Source organism: Bemisia tabaci, chromosome 10 (genome assembly GCF_918797505.1).
Source record: "Bemisia tabaci chromosome 10, PGI_BMITA_v3".
NCBI classification, from domain to species: domain Eukaryota; kingdom Metazoa; phylum Arthropoda; class Insecta; order Hemiptera; family Aleyrodidae; genus Bemisia; species Bemisia tabaci.
The window spans coordinates 678,274-701,843 of record NC_092802.1 but is presented as its reverse complement, the minus strand read 5'-3'; the positions used below and the strand labels follow the sequence as shown (position 1 = coordinate 701,843).

The 23,570-nt window shown below is 40.0% G+C and overlaps 1 protein-coding gene across 3 annotated transcripts; it reads right to left on the bottom strand.

Annotated features, from left to right (window-relative positions):
* Positions 1-1,156: 1,156 nt before the first annotated feature.
* On the bottom strand, positions 1,157-16,452 carry LOC109038323 (uncharacterized). Of its 3 annotated transcripts, none has more exons than XM_019053349.2 (3): positions 16,324-16,452; positions 2,529-2,826; positions 1,157-1,552 (listed from the first exon to the last, which is right to left on the bottom strand). In XM_019053349.2, exons 1-3 carry the CDS (start codon positions 16,327-16,329, stop codon positions 1,290-1,292), a joined length of 567 nt encoding a protein of 188 aa, XP_018908894.2. In that variant the 5' UTR covers positions 16,330-16,452; the 3' UTR covers positions 1,157-1,289. The 3 variants fall into 3 exon arrangements, with proteins under 3 accessions (XP_018908894.2, XP_018908896.2, XP_018908895.2); XM_019053351.2 differs by lacking the exon at positions 16,324-16,452 and adding an exon at positions 15,175-16,301; XM_019053350.2 differs by lacking the exon at positions 16,324-16,452 and adding an exon at positions 13,520-13,935.
* Positions 16,453-23,570: the final 7,118 nt, after the last annotated feature.

The following is a 23,570-nucleotide window of genomic DNA, read 5'->3' as shown; positions in this document are numbered from 1 at the left end:
TATGATTTCAACCTCTCTAGTCTTCTAAATAAAAGGAATAAAAAACTTGGCATTTGATGATAAAAAGAAGAGCAATAGGCTGCTAGATGCGGTGTATTTTCCTACAAAATTGGAACAGAATGACTAAAATTGAAAGAATATTCTACTAAAAATATAATTTAATCCCGTCAAGAAGAGGAAAATAATTTAACAAGCATCACACACTTACCAAACTAATGGCAACAAGAAGCTAAATTGTTATCCGCTGTCTGCCACGTCTATTCTCATGAATTCGTTATATTGGTCATCGCCCTTTAGAACGCATGTAAAAAAATCGACGTATGTCAAAGTGGGCTATCTCATTTAGAATAAATTATTTATCTGGATAACAGGGTTAAATTGAATTTTGAATGGTAATAATATCTCCAACGTGCAAGATTCACCATCGACAATTTTTAGGACAACTTACAAACTATATCACAGAATTTAAAGGTACCATTATAGAGCTACTTTACATACTTTTCTATGGGGTCACGTAAGGCAAAAAATCTATTTTAATATAGTTTTGACTTTAGTGCTCATATTACGAAGCAGCCATTATAGAAAATTAGTATAATCCTCAATGAAAAACCTCGAGGGAGGGATAAAAACATTATAGCTAACTCGCCAACAGTCTTACGTCAAATGTACACTGTAGATTAGCAAATGTTGAGCAATCAAACAAAACATGCTTGGCCCTTTGTCCTTTTTTACGCCTTCAAAACAAGTCCACGTTTCTAAAATAATGTTTTAAATGCGGCACTCATGGCGGCAGGGAAATATAAAACAAATGACGCGACCACCAATTGTGAAAAAATATCCGATTCGATAGCATTTCTCCCGGTTCAAAGGACAACTCCATTGGCGCTACGTCCTAAAGAATCAGCAGATCCAGGCGGATTTCTTTCCGGAACATTGAGTCGAACTCCTTGCCCTCGTGCACTGGTCCCTACATCTGTAGATCCGGTTGGATCTCTCTCCGGACCATGGAGCTGAAGCCCTTGTCCTGGTCCCTGGCTCTGGAAATCCGACCGGAACCATGAAATCGAAGCCCTCACCTCTGGAAATCCAGTTGGATCTTGCCCTGGTCCCTAGCTCTGAGAATCCGGCCGGAACCATGGAGTCGAAACCCTCGATTTGGTCCCTAGTTCTGGAGATCCGGCCGGATCTCTCTCCGGACCATGGAGTCGAAGCCCTCATCTTGGTCCCTAGTTCTGGAGATCCGGCCGGATCTCTCTCCGGACCAGGATTTGAAGCGCTTGCCTTGGTCCCTAGATGGCCCCGACTGGCGGCGGTGGGAACTCCTGTCCCTGGCGGGCGGGTGTCTCTTGCGGGGCGTCGTCCTTGATCCGGACCGGAATTGGGGGTGGCGGGACGTCCGGGACGCTTGGGTTCCGGTTCCGGTTGTTGCGGATGTCCCCGAATCGCTCCTGCTTCGCTTTCCCGCGCGGCCCAGGCGAGTCCTCGGCCGACATCGAGTTGGACAGGCTCTGGTTCAGCGTCAACAGGCTGCTGATCAGGTCGTTGTACACTCCTGCAACAAAGGCGAGTACGTAATTGAACATTCTTATGTTCATGATAACTTTCGGGTACTTTCAGGTACTTTTTAGTTCGGTTAGATCAAACAGAAGAACTTGGTTGTTCGACCAAAAGTTTTGATTAATTCGTACCGTATTTTTTTTTTCTTTTTAATAAAGCTGGGAATTTTGTTCGAAGGTCAGGGAAAGTTAGAGAATTAAAAAAATTGGATTGAGGAGAAGTCAGGAAATGTGAACTTACGGAAATTAAGACAACCCTGCAGTAATGTTACGGACATGCTTGAAAATATTGCGCCTGCACGGAAAAAAAGTATCACATCCCAATTACACCCCTGGCTGATTTTGGCGCCGCCAGATATAAGAGTAGTTGTACCAGTCAGAGGCACGGTTGAATCTGCGGAAGTGTGGTTGGATCAACCATACCCATACCTCTGGCTTGTGAAACTCTTCTCATATTTTGCGCCAAAATCAGCAAGGAGTATATATGTAGAGTACCTGTATAGGGAGAGTACCGACAGATCGGTTCATGGAGGGCTTAGGGCCCAAAAGTGCAGCCACCCTTCTAACCAACTTCTAACGCACAAAATTTCACTGCCAGTTTGCAGATTCCAATTCTAACCAAGATGGCCAAGAATGTACAGAAATGAGCGTTCTTCCGCGAAATTGAGTAAATTTATGCAAAAACTGAGTCAAACACGTGCTTAATAAAGGACGGTTCGTAACAATAGTATCAGTAAATCGCTCTGGATAATTGAAATTCATAGGTTGGCTGCCTTTGGGCCCTAACTTTATTCGCGGAGGCATCGGTGAAGGCCTGATGGACTTTCGGAGTTTCAGACCTGTCGATACTCTCCCTATACAGGCACTCTATATATATGTAGTTGAGATTGTGATGCTTTTTTTCAGTACGATGGCGCAAGCGATCTGACGTCGCGCGCTGCCTGTGGAAAGGCGGCTTGACATGGGTCCTACCTTTGCGGTCGTAGCTGAGGACCTGGGGGTCCTGCTCGAAGTGGCTCTGGTAGGACTCCTGCGGGGGGATGACGACGGGTTCGTGGGTGGCGACGTTGACGACGGGGGCGTAGGGGAAGTAGGGGCTCGGGGCGATTGACTTGACGATGGGGGACACGGCCTTGTAGGCCAGGCTCGGGATCAGCTCCTCGTCCGACGAAATCAGCGTGTTGTAGATCTTGGGCACTCGCAGGAGACGCCCCGCCTGTTGTCCGAAGCTCAGCGCCAGCGTCGCTGCCATCATCAGCAACGGGATCGTCTACGCAAGAAAACCATCATAATCTCTTTAGTCATTACGGAGAAAAAATCTTGCTGATTGTAATTAAATGCTATATTATTGCTAATAAAAATTTGATCAGTAAAATGCTTGTCACACTACTCCTGCTAAGCGGATAGCATGAAACGTAAGAAAGAAATGAAATATTGGAAGTTTCAGTGAAATATTTCATAAAATTTTACGAGGCTGTGAAATAGTTTATATTCTTCCGGGGCTAGAGTATGTACCCCGCACTCAGACACACAAAAATCGAAGAAAGTCACACTTTCTACATTTTGCGAAACATGAAAAGGAACCGGTATTTTTCAATATATTTCATTCATTTTTGAAATTTCAAGAAATATTGTACGTGAAATTGCAAGACTTTATTTTCCATGAAATATTGCCACCCTGCTGCGAAGTATTGCTCAGTACGTGCAAGATATCGGAGGATATCGGGGTTACGCACATTGCTATTTCGCCTTCAATTTTCGAGATAGGCTAGAAAACATCCTCTGTGCAGCAATAACCAACTCGAGGATTTGTGTCTTGTGTCGCTTGTCTCTCAGTAAATTACGTCTAACTCTAATTGATGTGTTTTTTTTTTAAAATTATCTACATCCGAAATTAAAAAAATAATGTCAAAATAATAATTCATTGCAAAATGTCACGAGGGAAGCAGTGCTACCTCAGTGTAGGTTTAGAAAACGCCACACACTGGAGCGAGTCAGAAGGAAGAGTCGGACAAAATCTGGAAACTTTAAAAGCTCATATTTTCCAAAATATTGAACCAGAAAATTTAGGAGTGGTTTCATTTTTTTTTTTTTTTTTTTTTTTTTTTTTTTTTTTTTTTTTTTTTTTTCCCATGAAAAATTCCCTTTCAGAAACACCCCTTGAAATCGAATCACTGACAAAATAAACATCCAAATTTGAAATGTTAGCCAACAATTTCATGTGCGACCTCTTCTGTTAGCTCGTTCCGCACTGTGCGCCACTGACAAACCTGCAAAAAGAGCGCGAAAACGTCACGGAGTCAAGGAGACTGAATTTTTTCTTTCGCATTAATCGTTTCGTTATTTCGGACGCCATGCAAAAGTTAACCAATTAGTGATGATGGAGAAAAGGGGCCCTTACATGCGCCGAGAAAGTTTTCTGTCCACTTTTGAAAAGAGAGGTGGACGTCAACGGTGGACGCTATCTCGTCGTCGCGGAAAGTTTTAAAACTCAACTTAAGAAAGTGAACTTTTTAGAGCTTATGATAACTTTCGTGGCGGATAAGTTTGCGGACGGCATTGGCATGGACAAAGTTGCCAAGCCTCTATAGTTCTTGATCGCGTAACTGAACTGCATTTTACAATACGAAATGAGCCTGTTGCAAACTTTAGCTGAAGGGAAAAATAGAGTTATCCCGCATAGAAAATGGCTCAGAATCACGATAAGAGCATCGAAAAAGTCTAAAATTACTCCAAACTTTAAGAATCAGAGTAAAAAATAAGCATTTTTTGAGATTCTCACTTCAAAAACGATACCCTGGCGCAGGTGAACATTTCATTAGAGGAGTTGTTCCATTTAACCAGGCTGGCAAAATAAAATCTTGAAACGCGTGAAATATTTCATGAAATTTTAGAAATTTATGAAAGCTTAAAACAACGCATATTTCTTGCGCAGGTTGTGAAGTTGCGCTCATCGTGATTTTTGAGCCGTTTAAATACAAGAAATTCTTCTTTTTTCATCTGGCTTAAGTTAGCAACATATTCATTATTATCTTTGGCTCTTTTCAGAGACAACGCATGTGTCGTCAGTGGCGAGGCGTGAATGATCGATTATTGATATTTTCCCATTTGAAGCTATTGTAAAGGATCGATTATTAAGGTGTTCGTTACGAACACTCTGTGTGTTGATCCATTTCCATGGGTTTAAATGACAGATCAATCGATATATTGCAAAGCACGCCAAGCCACTGTGTGTCATTAGTGTCCCTGTGTAGATAAGTACCTTCATTGATGAGCCAGAAGAATAATTCCTCATTGCAAAATGCGGTATCACTATAACTGAAAGCCCGCACGCAAAAACCGTTAAAATAGACCAACATGTTTGCCAACATTAGAGTTCAAGACACGTCATTTGAAACTGTGACGATGCAAGTACCTAAGACTACATCTATAGGCCGGGACCTTAAACTATTTGTTACCGTAGAAGTAACAAATATAAAAATTAATCACGGCTACGCGTACGGAGAGAAAAATGAACACAAAATTTTGGTTAATATCGGAAGGAAAACACCAAATAACTCAAGCCTTCGACCAACTCCGGTGTTTCCCAGTCGCTCCTCTGCTTTGTGCGCCGAATTCACCACAAAATTGGTACCAAAATCAACTCAAAATTGAACCGATTATTTTCCAAATCACGTAAGCGCCAAAATTGCGAATGCGAAAAAAACAAGAATTACCGTTTTACTCGCTTTTCTGCCTATCTTCGAATTCCTAAAATTGTATGTTCTTTTAGATGGCTATTTTAAAATCTGACATGATTGATTATACTAGAGAAAACAACCCCTCTACCACTAAAACAGAGATTGACGTTCACGTGATTAAGAAAATAATCGGTTCAATTTAGGTTGTCTTGTGTATCACTTCCTGTATCAATCAAAAGTAACACAAGAACACGGATATTTTTATCAGTGTAGGAAGTGGGTTGGACCTCGAATCCGTAATGAGTATTTAGAGAACAACGATCTTTTTCCCCAGTTTCCGGCTCAAGAATAATATTTCAAGATTTAGTGTTTGTTTCTTCCTTCATCTCTGCGAACTGTCGAATCCTCCTTCATTTGGAACTCCGTGCCTGACCGGATTCGCACATTCCGACTTTTCGATGCAGAACACTCATTTGTGAATCGTTTCTGCGGGTCGATTGTTGAACCGTTAACGATCCTGATCGGTAAATCCCTATCTTAGCAATGCTTCTTATCGATCAAGGTCATTCGATATAGATTCAACAATCGAGTGGTTCATTTTGATTGATACCGAGTTCTTGACATTCATGGATCTTGCGAGCTCATTTCCGTTGCTTATTGTGTTGTTGTGACGCCCGCGAGAGGTCAGCGAATGCCCGCTTTGACCGCGTAAATCTCTTGTTTTATTAATGTCACATGAGCAGATGCTGCGGGCGCTGACATCGACAATGTCGATGCAAGTTGGATCGAAACCAGTGGCGCACAGTAGATCGAGTCAATAGGAGAGCTTGGACAACATTTGGAAGCTTTAAACGCTTACAACTCCGTTTATACTAGACTTTGAGGTTCTGAGTGTGGCTCCATTGATTTCCTCGTAAAATATTCTTTTAGAAACACCCCTTATAACTTGAAATGTGACGAGATAAACATAAAAATTCGCAGTTTTAGTCAAAAATTTCATGCTGGAATTTTCTCCGCTAACGTGCGTCAAAAACTCAGCATTAAGCTGAAAATTCTCACTACAGAGGGAAAAACTCCTTTGGAGTACTGGTTTCCCTCAAAGAGATATGCTGTTTGGTGCAACACTAGTTACGTCCATTCAGGAAGGCAACTGCATAGACGCGTTTCGGCCTTGTTGGGCCATCCTCAGTGCAGTGCAGCCTCCTGAATCAGTTTGTGCACCGCGATCAGTTTGTGCAAAAAATTTCATGTTCGACCTCTCTAACTGACTCAATCCACTGTGTGGCGTGGCGTGCTTTGTGATGTATCGATTGATCTGTCATTTGAACTTATGTAAACGGATCGATAAATAGGGTTTTTGCAACTATAAACATGACACCAGATTTATCGATTCTTTACCGTAGCTTCAAATGGGGAAATATCGATAATCGATAACTGATCAAAACCACGCGTTTGCGTTTCTCACCGCAATTTGGCACCGCCTGAATTTTCGCACGACCTTCTTTCCAGAGCACGGCAGTCTTACCGTTTAGAGCAAGAACGCTGTAACTCCTTTCTAGATTTCCTCCATTTGCCTTTGACAACAATTTCTATCGCAAGAAACCCAAGGAGTGCCTGCCCTTCATATTTGGAAATTGACCATGACGCACCATTCAGAACTCGTAGTGAAAATCAGAGTTTCTTGAATTAAGCATTTTGTGTCGAAGAAACATACAGAATCTATGATAGAGTTACAGCGTTTCTGCCCTAGAGTGCCTTGCTAAGGAAGAACGCCGTATGAACATTCGAGAGTTGCCACATTTCCTTCGATAAAATGTTTATTTTTGAGGAATGTTATGAATATTTTTCCTTGAAGTTTTCAGAGACTTTGGATCAAATTACAAACAAAATTATCTGAGAAATTGGAAGAAGAATATTCACAAATTTTCCTGAAAATTAGTGATCTATCTAAGGAAATTTGGCAACGCCTGACGACTCGTACGGAGTTTTTCCTTTGCACGGCAGTAGACGTCAGATTAACGCGCCTTACGAAGCCAATGCAAATGAAGTCAATCACCAGCGGAACGTATCTATAAATAAATCAGGTGAGAGGTTCGATCGTTGAAATCAATCAAAGTCGATCTCGAGAAAAGTGGCACTTCGCAGCTTAGAGACATGCCCTGATACTTAGACCTAGGCGTTGGCAAAATTTCACTCTTCCATTTCGGCTTCTTTTTGGTCATTTTTTGTACATACTCGCCTGGCATCATGCTTAAATTGCTTGTTTGATAAGTGATCGGAGGGAGGGATGTGTATTCTATTTTTGAGTTAATAGGACATCAAATTCCTTATATTCGTTGAAGTAGCCATCGCAGCTTACACAGGAGACAAAAATGAATCGTGAATACGTCTGCTCAGAATAATTTATTCGCGGCGGAATTAAGTATTCACAGTATTTGCCTGTTTAGATTGGGAAAATCGTGTGAAACTTAGAGGGACTATCGATTTTCTATCGAGGAAAATTATAAGCGACAGAAAAGTAGCCTCGGCAATCAGCAGGGTGCTTCATTTGCACGTGCAACGTTGGTGGTTATTTTTAGGAAATATGAAATCTTATTTATTTTTTCAGGCAATTTTTTGTAGCGGTAGTGAAATAGTATTATCATGACCCCATCGCTTCAAAATGCCTTCGGTTTTTGAAAGTTTTTATTTTTTTATTTATTTTTTTTTAAATCTAAATTTAAATGTATAAGATAAACGAAACTCATACAAACGTTCAATACAAATAAGGATTAGCTTATCTTTAATTAATTGAAATTTAACGAGAAGTCTGCAACTTTACATACACAGATTCGCGTTTATAAAGAAATATCTCTCAGTTGCAGTGTGGCTCTTGTTGCACACGAAAGATACAGGCAACTGATCGTAATTTACAGTTAAAATAGCACGAAAATTACGTTAAGGCCGGCCGGGTGTGAATAGCACCTGGATGCAATTATTCGTGCTCGATGGATGGTCTTGTTGCATACTCAACAAATTGAAGGCGTTTTTGACGCTTGTCACATAACACTTTCAGAATGTCCAATCCATGCTACAGGGTTATATAGGGTTTTAAAAATGGGTTCCCAACTACGAAATATCATTCGGTCACAGTGTGGTTCTTGTTGCACACAAAAGATACAGGCAACTGATCCTAATTTATAGATAAAATCGCAGGAAAATCAACTTAAAGCCGGCCATGTATAAATAGCACCTGTGGATGTATTTATTTGTGCTTGATGGATGACCGTGTTGCATACTCGAAATATTGACGGCATTTTGACGCTTGTTACTTAGCACTTTTAGAATATTGTTAAATCCACTCCTCAGCGCACCCTTGCGTATTTTTTCTACGCTTTTGGAATTTTCCGTACTCGCAAATAGTTTTCCTTAGTTCCCAGCAATCAGGTTATTTTACGGCTAAATTTATAATTAAACGAACAAACACGTCTTCGAAAAGGTGTCTCTTATATGATTAGAATTGCTTTTTTCATACTTCTTTGAGTTTGCAAAAACAAATATTTTGAATCAACTAAAATCATAGATGAGAAAGATTTGAAATATTCGGCGATATTTATGATCCATTGAGTTTCAGTTTCCCCATATACGACTCTTTTTCGGCAAACCTGCTGACTGGCTACGAAGAAAAACTGCCCGCGCACGCGGTATTTCTGAAAAAAAACTCAAACCGAATCAAGCAGGACATTTCATGATGTTTGGAAAGTCATTTTCGTGCGAGTTTACCTACTTATGATAAGATTACGCAGTTGGCTGAATTTCTTTTCCACAAAAGATCAGTTCAATCCCTTCGCAGCTAAATGAAAAATATCGCATAAATATCCAAATTAAAATATTGGCACAAGCCGCGTTTCTTGCATGAAAACGATTGCAAAACTCTGCCAACCGTGTTTAACAGGCGGACCTTAATTTCTTAAGGCTGCCCATACAGATTTTAAAAATTGCACTGGAAAAAAGTCTCTTGGATTCAGAGTTCAGACTCTTTAAAAATTCGACAAGAAAAACATTCTCTTGATTCACGCGGATATTAACGACAGTCGGTAGCCCAGCCTCTTAGTTTAAGCGGATTTCCTTAAATTCAAGCAAAAATCCGATTGAATCAAGAGTATTTTTTCTCGTCAATTTTTTTAACGTTCTATCCAAGAGAATTTTTTTCCAGTGTGTATTTACAAATCTTAGTTCTCCGTTACGATGAGTCCAACAAAAATATACGAGGCAGAGTAACTAGAGGTAATGGCAAACTCATCATCGAATTTAGTGGGACGAAGCTGCGTGAGGTTGCATGGTGAAATAAAATATTCGTGAAGTCGCGACTGACACCATTTACTACGTTATTATTTTTAACCATTAAAATATAATTTTGTTACGAGCTCAACGAATTAATCAATACACAAGCAAGATAATCAATCGCAGAGCCAATGTGTAAATACTATCATATGAAGGAGTAAATATTGTTTTTTTTTTTTTTTGCTCGCTGAGAGTTAATCACTCACTCCTAGTTAATGAAAAATCTAAACACAAGGCTACTGATGGAAATAGCTTTGGCGTGTGTGATAAGTGAAAGGAATCACAACGCCTATTCTAGTCTATCAAGTAGACTGTGGAGTTGTTTAATTACGACCGATTTTTCGAGGTCAAAGTTCCTCGCTACTCAGTCGGCACGCACAGTCCAATGTCATGAACAAATGAACACCCAGCTGTGATGAGCAATGCCGTTGTGTGCACTTTCGTTCAGTAACTTCAATTTCCAACCGACTCGTTTTGAAAATTGTCCTTTTTCTAAAAGTCTTTCCTAAAATCAGCATAATTTTTCTGCTCTTAGGTTCAAAATTACTTATAAAAACGCGATAAAATAAACTCGAGTAAATACGGCAGTGAAGTTGTTTTTCCTATGATTTTAATGATATCCTTATGTTTACAACTTGGAGCGTTATACGGTGTCTTAAATATTGACAGCGTGATAACCATAATATTGCCATTTTTACATTCTTATCATGTCAGTGTCACATAAAAGTATTATATCTAGTATTCTTCCGTGAAGATCATTGTGCATATTGATTAGTGTAGTGTCCAAGCCTAAGCCTGGAATTTGATTACATTTTGAAAACAATTTAACTCGATACATGATCAAGAGATCCCATTATTTATTGAAAGCAGTCTGCCCATGAAAATTTTAAACCAATCAAATTTGCTGCAGAAGTGGCCTAAAATTTTGTTCGAGACGCCGCGCCGGGCGGCCGTGTTATATCGATAATATTTTCAATATGGCCTCAGAAAAGTTCTTTTTACAAGAAAATCTGTAAGCATGCAGTTTTTAGATGTTTAGAATCATGTATCTCTGTGAAAATTTCACACTAGAAAAATGAAGCTTGGAGTTAGTTCAGTAACTTTATAAAGCGGGAAATTTTCCTAAGAGGAATGAAGTTTACAAATTGTATATTTATTAATCCCTCCCTTATAGTAATTAGAAAGGTGATTTAACTAAATTACACTGTTTGCTCGTCTTTCTTTTTCATGGTTATTTCACCGAAGAGAGGTAAATAAGGGACTCACAAAAAAAACACCGTACTCATTCAAAATTTGCCGTTCACATTACCGTAACTCTAGGTCCTTGCCTGAGTCAACGCGAGGACTGTAACCGTAGATTGATCATAAAGAACAGTATGTGCAATCTCTCAATGCCAGTGTATCTACTACTGCCATGCGAAGGAAGAACGCCGTATGAACATCGAGAGTTTCCAAATTTCCTCTGATATAATGTTTATTGTTGAGGAAAATTATCAATATTTTTCCTTAAAATTTTCAGACTTTTTAGATTAAATTAAAAACAAAATTACCTGAGAAATTGGAATTGAAATTTTCACAAATTTTCTTGAAAATTAGTGATTTGTCAAAGGAAATTTGGCAACGCCTGAAGGCTCATACGACGTTTTCCCTCAACACGGCAGACTAGTTATGAGTGTTCACGACCTCCTCGGCCATGATCTGTCTCGAACGCCCTGCATTAATTTTTACCTCATTAAAATCCGTGGCAAACACTCCAGTAGTTCTCACCGTAGGCTACCAAGTCTACTACAGTGGAAAAGAAAACTTAATATCCCCAAAACTCTAGGTACATCAGTTCAGTGAATAGCATTAATTACATACCACATTTGTTGGACTTTCTTGGGAGAAACTGTCATTTTATGAGCCGATTGGACCGCGTTTGCAGAAAGAGCCAAGCCACATCAGCTATTGCCAAATTTATTTGGGAATATTAATTTTTCACATTGAAGCGATAGTGCGATTTTTTTTTTTTTTTGGGGGGGGGGGGGTGCAAATTCCAGTGAATTTTCTGCATACCCTGGTAAAAATTGGCGATAGGAGCTGCGTTTCAAAATACCATAGGAGTTCTTGTAGCCGACTGAAGAAGGCGATAGAAAATCTTATAGCTGGCTGTAGAAAGTGGGAAAAATCATAAGGCCGGGCTACACGAAGCGATACAAATTATACAGCCGGGCTATAGTTCCTATTGCCGGGCTTTACACTTTATCGTTTGGCTGTTGCTTTTCGCCGTTGGCTATAAAAGGCTAAAAGAAATTGTGTAGAAATTCGTGTGCTTTGTAAATCCTTAAGTTTGTACGCAATCACCTTAATATTTACAATACGCTTATTATATTTTCCTTTACTACATATTTTTTTTTCATCAATTAAAATGAGAATAATCCATACAGAGTGTGCAAACATTTCAAAGTCACGAGTTGAGAAACGCTGACTCCACGAGATTAAATATTCGAGCCTATCACTAAGCGGAGCGGCGGCGCACTGGCGCCTACAAACCTAACAGGGATACTTCACGCATTACGCAATGCGTGAAGTATCCCAGTTAGGTTTGTAGGCGCCAGTGCGCGCTTCGCTCTGCCCGCACCGCGCCGCAGCGTACCACGGCGCTTGAAGCAACTATTTCACACCAGAGGTATTGCACAGTATCATACGAAATTGAAGGCGCTCCAACATATTAGGAATGGCAGGCATCCTTCAAAAGTACGGAGCTTTCCTCGCAAAATAAATCAAGATACTACGGCCCAAAAAGAGAGCGGTAGTCCAAACACTCACTAAGTCCTAGCATCCGTAATTAGTTACGTTTAGCATACACTTTATCGCCAGACTGTTGCTTAATCGCCATCGGCTATAAAAGGTCATAAGAAATTGTGTTGGCGGCTTTAGAAGCCATTGGAAATCTTACAGTCGGCTGTAGGTCTATGGTATTTTGGAACACATATTCTACTGACAATTTTTACCAGGGTAGTACGAAGCAAATCTTAAAATGTTCAAAGGAGTAGGCACCTACGACGTTTTCTTGTAAAAAATTAAATTTTCAAGTTAAATTTAGTTTTAAATCTGAATTGATAAAAATGACGTATACGTTTAACGTGACGTTGGTAATTTTCGTTAGTTAGTTAGTTAATTTATTCGTAGACATTCAGAATCCTAGGCTATTAAATTCATTACAAAAAGTTTAGTTTTAAATACGACGGCAGAGTATACGATATGTATAAACCGAATGTGTGAACGCCCACAAGAAAAGATATCCCAGTGGATAAAATACATTTTTCCAGAAGGACGATTTTTTGTCCATTCGGATCGAAAATTGTTGGTATACTGTGGGTAATAAAAACATCGCATAGTGACCTCGACCTTCCATATGAATATATTTTGTAATTTCATATTGCATGAAATAATTACACGAGTCAGATTTGTGCGGACTTTTTTAAATGGCAAAATTTCTCATGATCCTTTTTCCAGTCACTATACTAACGTAGCCACAGCGAGAACCTCGGATCGAACCGATTGATTCTCTTGGTTTCCTCTGGTATAATCAATCATGTCTGATTTCAAAATAGCCTTCAGAAGTAACATACTTTTTCTTGGAATTCGAAAATGTCAACAAAGCGAGTAAAACGGGTTCTCCTGTTTTTCTCGCATTCGAAATTTTGGTACTCCTGTGATTTGGAAAATAATCGGTTGCGCTGTTGAACTTTCAGAAGGGTTAAAATCGCATGCATTTTGAAACACTACACGCAGTGTATTCGAACTATCATCAGAATTTTTAGAAAAGATGGTTCTGAGATAAGATAAGACAATATCATTGGAATTTCACGCTATGAATATTCCTAACAATTTCCAACCTATCGGCCAAAATATGGATGATTGCATCCGATGTCACATGCTATCTAATGCTCTTTAGTATAGATATGGCGCACTCACTTTTGGAGATTCAGTCACAAAGGTCACTAGAATTGTTGTTAAACATTGGGCACCATTAAAAACACACGCGGCGAGGTTTGTGCTGATATCTAACGCAAGGACACTTTCGACTTGTTTGGGCAAATGTCAACCGTGACAAGCTAGTCGTGCACTAATGAAGAGAAAGTAGTTTACTGCTGCAATTAATAATTTCCAGTCACTCACTTGTGGGAGGGCAGAGTGGAATGCTGCCGCTACGGATAAACGCCGTATGAGCATGAGTAGTTGTGACGAGTTGCCAAGTTTGCTTGGATGAAAAATGTATTTTTGAGGAAAGGTATTCATATTTTTCATCGAAAATTTCAGATATTTTAGATCAAATTGCAAATAAAATTGTACAAAAAATTGAACAAAAAATATTCACAATTCTCCCGGCAAATTCATTTTTAGTGAAGGAAATCTGGCAACGCCTAAATGATAATACGGGGTTCTTTCATAGCACAGCAGTATGAGGGGGATTAAACGTGGTGAATTGGTGATGCACGATGCAATGACCAATTAACAGCTGTTGGAAATTAATTGACATCATTCGGTCTGAACACGTCCATCGACGTTTGCCCGAAAAACACATCTCAATCGGCTGGAATTTTTGGCAAGTGAATATTACTTAGAATTTAAGTCATTTCTGATTGGATTGTATCGTGCCAAAACCGCTTTTGTCCATTTCTCCAGCGTTGGGTTTTAGTGTGTTTATACTTTCCAAGAAGCGCTACACATGTGAAAGTGCACCGGAGAAAATGATACTGCTGCTTTTACAATTTGTAGTTTAAAAAAGTGCCCTACGTGTTTCAATGTTGAATTTACAATAAAAAACCCACTCCCGTGGTTAAATTAGCTTTCCGCTATTGTAAAATGCACATTTGAAACATGTTGGACATATTTTTAAACAATTGAATTGTTAAATCAGCAATCTATTTTTTCCGTGTGCTGCACGGCCTCTTTTAAGGATCAAGCTAGTCCGAAAACGAGAAATTTTACCAAATTTCATGGTCATATCTATCTGTGAGAAGTATTGTCAACCTTGAGGAACTGAAGACTCGGTAGAGGGACACTAGTGGTTTTCGCACGACACAATTCAATTTTGAAACGCTTCTAATCTGAAAAAAACTCTTAAAAAACTACTCAAAATTACATTTTTGAAATCGTTTCCGGGTGTTTTCAAGTAAAATTTGCGAAAAAGTCTTTTCAAAAACCAATATTTTTTCAAAGTTTTCCCCCTCTTTTTCAAGATTAAGTATCAAATAACTAACTTGGATAATTTAAGAGCTTATCAACATCATTAAAGTATGCAATTGTTCTCTTTTTTTTTTCATTTTACATTAGTTTTGTTTCCCAACGGATTAGCATAGTTAAACACATTCCAAAAGTATCATAATCAGTTCAACTGCACTTCCCATTAAAAGTTGCAGTGCAGTATGGGACTGATAAAATACTAACTGCTCCTAATGAAGTCAGAATTAATTGCTGTTAACGACGGTCAAAACGGTCGAACTCCTTTAATCACTTGCGGAATATCAACCTGCAAAAGTTGGCTAAATGTACAGTAGTGTCGTGGAAAATAATAATAAAAAAAAACCTATTTTAGCGTGAAAAGAACATTGAAAATACCTCATTACCTTTAATAAATTTTTGTGTTTGAAGGAACTGGTGTTTCGTATCGCTCTGCCTCAACAGTGAGCAGCTTTTTTAAAGACCCAAATTCGCTTGAAGCACCCCCTATTCAAGATGAAAAAATCACTTAAAAAGATGGTCGCTTGCGTGCAAACGGTCCAAAATTCCACGAGATGATCTTATTATTCGAATCACTGTGACAAATGTTGAAAAAACTAACTTTGACGTTAATGTAGTAGCGAGGAACAATTGCTCGGGGTCCGTAACCTTTTGAACAGGTAAAAAATCCGCAAAAAGGTCAGTCTCATTGAAAGCACCATTAGATAGTCAAAGCTCACGAATTAACGTTCATTCCTAACTAAAGCACCAACATTTTGAGTTTAACGCACCTAGAGTCAAAAACTTTTCAAAAGGTGGGACGTACTCAAACCAATGTCAACGCCGCTTGTCACAAGTGCACTGGACGAATTCCACCCATTTTAACGTAGAAATCGATATTTTAACATGGAGCGAACACCGCGACTTAAATGTGATGTCGTTAAAAGGGCCGCAAAAGCTCAATAACAGTCAAAGGTCGGATTCACTCGATGCAGATGCACAAATCAGAAATCATCGATTTTTACGCACGATTCTAAGCTTTAACACGGAAAAACAACACTAGAAACCCTAGTTTTGAGCACAAATACGAGTACGATCAATGCGGCTCAAAAACGGTCAAAATTTTCCGTTAGCAGTCAAACAGGTTTGATTTACACCGTGCAGATGCACAGACTAGAATCCAACGATTTTTACGTACAAATCCAAGTTCAAGCAAAAATCAACAACACAAGGACTTCTTTTTCGGGAGTATACACGATCCAAACAACTCGAAAACGGCCAAAATTGTTCATAAGCGATCAAACTGGTTGGATTTACCCGACGCTGATGCACGAATCAGAATCCATCGATTTTTACGGACGCATCCATGTTTCACCATGGAAAAGCAACACAACAACCCCTCTTTCCGGGCTACACACGGAGAAAACGGCTCGGAAAGAGTCAAAATTTATCCTAAGCGGTCAAAGAGGCCCGATTTAGCGGATGAAGCGCAGCGGTGGCGCTAGGCGTAGATGCACTGGCGGGCCCGGGCGGGCCTGGAGGATTTCGTCACTTACCTTCATGGTGAAAGTGCAAGTTGTCGGGTCGGGCGGTGTTATTGTTGTCGGTCACGGCACCTCGTTGTCGTCGTTGCGCAACGGTGTCTCCGTGCTCTGTGTGTGTGGACGCGGCCGCGGATGCGTTTGACCTCATCGCGGCCGCGGCGCTGCGCTGCGCCTTTCCGCCACCACCGCCACCGCCAAGGTCGACCCGACCGGTATTCAAATCCTCCGCCTTTGCGCCTTCCTGGATACAGCCTCTTTTTCGCCTGTTCGATACGAACCTCCGCGATTGTAATGCACCAGTGCACTGGGTATAAAGTGGACGTATTTATGCTAAAAGGAACTATGAGCAAAAGGAAAGACGGGGTGTGCTCGTGGAAGCTGGATAAGAAACAATGCGGTCAGTGGATATAGTTCCTTTTGAGAAAATGGAGAAGCGGGATTTTCAATTAAATCAAAAGGATCTGAGCGCTGACTAGTGAGCCATGGACATGTGGCAAGAGCGTGGTAAACAGGGCTCATGAGTTAGAGCCGAGCAAGAGCGAAAACGGGGACGGCTTCGTTGCCGCTGACGTCACTGGCGCTTTATATTTCCCCTTCATTCTTATGGCCCAAGCACTAAGGAGTAGAGTCCCTTTATACCCAGAGTTAAGACAACTCACTTTTGGTTGGGCCAGGGTTGGGCTGAAAGTGGCCTAAAAAAAATCCAATTCTGATTGGTCCTCGCTCATGGAGGCCGAAACGAGTTCACCAAATGGCGGTACCTCGAATGTGAACAAGAGTAATGAAAATATTACCTAATTGTGGTTTATCAAGAGTAAATTGTTATTTCTATCTGTCCAAAATGAAAATAGATTAAGACATTATTCACAAACCAATCTCATTTTCTTTTTAATTGATCTATTTGTTGATGTTGTTGTTTTTGTGTGACAGACATCGCAGGATTCCTGATCCTTATCCCTCAATATCGTTCGTTTGGGTGCACTCGTTTCGGCCTCCATGGCCAGTCAAGGCCGGCTGCCAGTCAGCTGATAATCGAGTTGTCTTAACTCTGGGTATAAAGGGACTCTACTAAGGAGCACACCCCATCTTGCCACTTGCACATTGTTCCATATGTGCAAGTGGCAAGATGGAGTGTGCTCCTTAGTGGTCGGGCCATAAGACTGAATGGGGATTTTAATGCGCCAGTGACGTCAGCGGCAACGAAGCCGTCCCGCGTCCCCGTTTTCGCTCTTGCTCGGCTTTAACTCATGAGCCCTGTCCACAAGGCTCTTGTCACATGCCGACGACTCATGAGTTGGCGCTCAGTTTCTTTTGATTTAGTTGAAAATCCCGCTTCTCCATTTTCTCGAAAGGAACTATATCCACTGACCCCATTGTTTCTTATCCAGCTTCCACGAGCACACCCCATCTTTCCACTTGCGCATAGTTCCCTCTAGCATAAATACGTCCAACTCCTCGCCTACCTGACTTAAGGGCGTAACTACACTCGACGATGAGCACTGTTGCACATATAACTCGATGTTTTCCTGGGCTAATCTCAAATTGTAGTTAAGCCCTTTTGTCAGACAAGTGACGAATTGAAGCATCCTAATTCATGAAGTGTCTAGAACAAGTGCCTTGAAAAAGTGGTTAAAAATGGAAACAAAATAATATGGACTACCCAAAACGATTATTCCGAAAACAGAACTTGGCTGTTTTGAAAACGCCTTCAAATGCGGCGTAATACCTCACGCATTCCGGAGAGTTCAAATAGTTGCATCATTGCGCCGTAAGAATGTGACGGAAGATTTAAATGGAAATAGCCTCCATGCACGCTGGGCTTGTCAATTTCCTTTGACATTTTTGCATGGGTGAATATATAGCGGAGGGGCGCTCCAGCTAGATTTGTATTTAGCAAATGGGTTGTTTTTGTACGAGGATTAAAAATAAACGAGTGGTACGGAATATAACAAAAGAATATGAACTATGCAAAACGAGAGTCCGGGTATCGGAACTAAGCTGTTTTGAAAACGCCTTCAAATGCGGCGTGATACCTCACGCATGCCGGAGAGTTCAAATAGTTGTATCTTTGCGCTGTATGAATGTGACGGAAGATTTAAATGGGAAAAGCCTTCATGCAGGCCCGCCACATCCCATCTCGGGCCCAGGTACCAGTTTTAAGATCCGGACCCCAAGCACGATGGGGGGGGAGTCCGAGGGGCATCCCCCGAGAAATTTTAGAATTTATACGACTAATCGGACGCAGTTTGATGCTTCCATAAAGAATTTTTCCATCAATTTCTGCGGAATAATTATGTTTTTTTTTTTTTTTTTTTTTTTTTTTTTTTTCTACTTTCAGCACAAAATACTTACGAATTGTTGCATTCAAAACATCTGGAATTTTTTTTTTTTTTTGGGGGGGGGCATATTATACTATTTTCAGTTCTAGGAGGGCCAGGCCCCCCTGGCCTCCCCCTTCATTTGTCTATGGCAAGGGAGTTGAGCCATGAGTCATTGAAGTCGAGGATGCCCAGTCTGGGGACTCTTAGCATCTGACGACGGAGGAAACGACGCTGTCGTGAAGCTCCGTGTAATTTTGAAACCTTGAAATTTTGAAAAACGTATTCTTTGAGATAGCAAAAAATGCACTTTTGCGTCTTGCCCTCCAAGCCCCTCATTTGTTTTTAAATTTATTTTTTTATCATTTAACGGAGACGTATCTATGAAAGAGCTTCCCTGCAATTTTTAAGTATTTAGATTAGAAAAGCTGTGAACTTTTGAAAGAACTGGATAATACGCAACTCTTTCCCAACACAATCCACCAGCAAGGGTAATAAGTCTGTTGTACGCAAAAGATGCAGGCAAATGAATGTATTCTTCACGGATAAAATCTCCCAAAATTCACGTTGGGCAAGTCAAGAAAATCTGTAATCCATCCCTTGGTGCGCAATCTGCGTAGTTTGTCACGCGCTTTTTCAAGTTTCCTGCGTCTGCGGTCAGTTTTTTTCAGCCACTGCCTACCACATTTGCACAGGCAGGAGTCAGAAAAACTAATCTGAGTGAACAAAAAATTTCACTAACTCTTTTCTTTGTATGAATTCGTTTGTTTTCAAGCGTTTGTTTTTGTTTGTTTTTTTTTTGTTTGTTTTTTGTTTTTTTTTTTTTTTGTTTTTGTTTTTGTTTTTTTTTTTGCAAAAACAAAAGCTTTAAACGAATTGAAATCTTATGCAAGAAGAGTTTTTAACAGTTCGCGTGATTGTTTATTCATTCAGGTCAGGACTCTCTCCGGGAATACCTGACTGCCAGCCAACACGAGACATTGCCCGCATACGCGGTAAATCTGAAAAAGCGTATCATAAACTACGCAGATTGCGCACTAAAGAGTGGATTTCAGACTTTGTTGATGTGGCCACCGTGATTTTCAAGCAAATAGACGCCTAGAATGTATTTTCAGTTGGCTGTATATCTTGCGTGCAACAGACCAATTGTCACTGCTTAATTAATAAATCACGCCTCTACTCAGTCAGGTGTCTAACAATAGTGCCCAACGGAAGAAGCGTCCTCAGCTAAAAAAGTTGTTTTGAGTGCTTTCCACAACAATTTCTTTTTTATACTTTTAAGCTTTTTTTGCGTTCCGTCTCGGCCATTACTCATTGGAGACTCAGAAATCTCTCCGAAGAGAAACCTGCAGGTATTTTCTAGAATTTCGCCCAAAATCTATTTTGAGAATCACCACTTGCGTCAGAAAAAAAAACATTTCGTAGAATTAATTGAGAACAACGGTGGGAGCCAATATATTGCATGCCATTCTGAGGCGTTGAAAAAAGTGCGAAATGAAAACCTGTTCTCGGTACGGTTGGTATTATGTAATGGATTTTTTTTACCAAGAAAATCAGCCGATTATATGCAGTTTAGATAGCTAAGCGCTAAGTGAAAGTATTTCATACAAGCCTTTTTGGGGCGGACGTGATCACGATTTTGCTTTGTTTTTTGTTTTGCACGTCGCCTTTGCATTTTACTTGTTGATCAAATCGTGGAGGCACCAATCAAAGTTAATTGCATTGACGTGTATACTGCCGTGCTAAGAAGAAACGTCGTATGAGCAACCAGCAGCTGTCATATCTCCTTCAATACGAAATAAATTTACTGTAAAAATTGTGAATATTTTTCCTCAAAATCTTCAGACTATATTGTTCGCAATTTAATCCAAAAGATCTGAAAATTTCAAGGAAAAATATTCATAACTTGTGTCAAAAATAAACATTCTATCGGTGGCAATTTGGCAACTCTCGAACGTTCTTACGGCGTTCTCCCTTAGCACGGCAGTGAAGTGCAGGAATACAAATTTTACGGTTGAATGAAACAAACTTCGATTCATTCGGCCAAAATTTTTGATTCAGTCGATAGAACTTTCCAATTGGACGAATTTCTACGAAACAGACCTATGTGCAGGAGAGAGATAAGGGGTGTGCTCGTCAGTTCTCTGGCCGTAAGAGTGAATGAGAATAATAAAGTACCAGTGACGTCATCGGCAATGCTGGAGCTGAGGCGCGAGGTGGAGATCGTCGTCGGGGCGCTTTAACTCATGAACCCTGTCCACAACGCTCTCCTGCCATGCCCGCGGCTCATGAATCCCGCATTCAGTTGGCGCTTAGTTCCTTTTGGCAGAATGTAAAATCCCGCTTTTCCAATTCTTCAAAAGGAATCACGCCCACTTTTACATTGCTTCTTATGCAGCTTTCTGGAGCACACCTCATATTTCTCACCTGCACACAGTTCTGTTTGATAGAAATACGTCCAATTATCGTATAACCGGAGCCTTGTTTTAGATAAATGGAATTGAGTCCGCTGCTAATATTGAGTTGGAAACATTTTTACGAGTTAAATGTGTCTTCTACTACTATATTCGATATGTATACAGGTGACCAAGGACTGCGGTAGGAGATACGAGTGTATGATGAGTTACATATTTTCTACAAAGGCATTTGGTTATCTGAACCGGTTTTCATGCTCTAAAAGTTCAAAGTAAGTTTTTTTCCTCACAAATATCGGCCAGAATAGTTCGCACACAAGTCAAAAAAATCTTCTTTTGGATTTATCCGCCAAAACTTCTATCTTTTCTCCAGAAGAAGTTCAGTTGTTATAAATAGGAATGAAGATAAATCCAGTTGTTTTAGAAATAATCCCAGATTATCTGAAAGGCTCCGATTCAGAGCGTGACGATAAAAAAAAACTGCAATATCCCTTTTGCAACTATGTGGTGCCTTCCTTGAATTTCCTGTCAAAAATAGTATCACACAGGCTCCAAGCTGGGGAAGCTTATCGCTTGATTGGTCGAGAGTTTACTTTTCATCACTTGTCTCGCAAGTTGTATCTTGATAAACGGAAGGCGAATAATAAACAAAACAAAGCACGATTCGCTGCAACGTTAGATTCAAGCTATCTCATACTCTCGGAGTAAAAGCTACAAAGCATCTCGTCATTTACTTTGAAGTGAGTTCGTGTGATGTAGGGACATAAAGCAACCCTAACTTTTGTCGTCGCACATCACGACACCATTGAAATAATAAAATTATCGTTTACTATCAACGTTAACTATCGTCAGTTAGGAACATCCGCATCCCTTACTTTTAACGAAAAATTCAATAAATGTTGACAATTTCAATGTCATGCCGCACAGTATTAATCCTCCTACACAATGGCGTGGCGTGAATAATCGATTATCGATATCTCGCCATTTGAAACTGAGGTAAAGAATCGATTACTAAGGTGTTCGCTGATGTGAACACCCTGATAATCGATCTTTTTTCATAGGTTTAAATGACATAACAATCGATATATCGCAATTCACGCCACGCCACTGCTCCTAAATTTTGAGGTCCTTTTTTCAGTACATTGCTCTTTTCATGATACTATGCTTTAGGCCTCCCAAGAAAACATCTTTTATCGGCTGAAGTACATCTTTAATAATAGGTGGAAGAAGTGTCCCAGTGGCGTTACTTGGATTTCAGGCTCATAGATAAACACCTCCCGTTTTAATTTAATGTGAAAAACGCACTGCAGTGGCGAGGCCTGAATGATCGACTATCGATATTTCTCCAATAAAAGCCGTGGTAATACACAATTGATTATTAAGGTATTTCTTGCAAATATCCTGTTTATCGATCTTTTTCTATAGGTCTAAATGGAAAATCAATCGATATATCGCAAAGCACGCCACGTTTTTGGCCACTGACACTTTACGCGTTTCATTTTTCCGAAAATTTTATTTTTATACGGCGCACAGTGAATCGAGTCAATGGGAGCGGTCGAACAGAATTTGGAAACTTTAAAAGCTTATAACTCCGTTAAATCAAAACTTTGAGATTTTGAAAATGATTCCATTGGTTTCCTCGTGAAATTTTCATTCAGCGACCCTCCTTCAAAATATTTTAAAATGTGACGAATTAAACATAATAATTTGCAGTCCTAGTGAAAAATTTCATCTTCTCTCTCTTTCTCTGATTGACTCGATCCTCTGTGCGGCGTGGCGTAAGAACTGAGGAGTTGGTAGAGACAACGAATTCTATTGTCAATTCCATACGCGGGCCGATTATTTAGATTTCATGTCAACACAACAAAACATTAAATACGCTACACATCTTGGTAAAAATCGAATTCATCCGTGTCTCGTTGTGTCAATATCTCGACAACGTTTCAATGATCAGGCCGCAAGTCCCGTTTTCAGATCCTGCCACAGTAGGCAACGAATCCACGATAGGAAAAGTAATGTATTGTGGTGTCCTTGCCCTGTATATTCCGGTAGATTCATTACCCAACTAAAGAGAGAATTAGCCGTTATCTACAAAATTCTTTCCAAAAGTCACGAAAAACTTTAAATTTTATGCTTCTGGAACGCTCATGACAGCTCCAAAACTCGTATATCTCGATTGCGATTGACTAAGTTTCCGCTGTCGTTTTATTTTCCCTAATGAGATTTTGTTGATTGCTCAACGTGTTCACTGAATATTCATCATAGTTTTTGGTGGAGTTAGTGGAAAAAATGACTTAAGGTGAAGACCAGCTGTATTTCATCGCCTCTAAAGATTGATTTGGGCGATTTCAATATTTGCTGCCAAGAAAAAGTTAAAATTTGGAAACTATTTTGAATGTTTCCACGAGTTCTTGAATGTTCTAAATGGCAAACAGATGGGAATCGAATTCTCACGAGCACCTTAATGTTGTTAGGCCCCATTTGATTCCTTCACCTTGAGCCCCCCTTTCCCCGTCTCGATCAAGAT

Bases quoted from the DNA above. Each gene is read 5' to 3' on its own strand.
- LOC109038323 (XM_019053349.2), bottom strand. The intron at 1,553-2,528 runs GTAGGACCCATG...CCTTTGTTGCAG, and splicing joins CCTCAGCTACGACCGCAAAG to GAGTGTACAACGACCTGATC.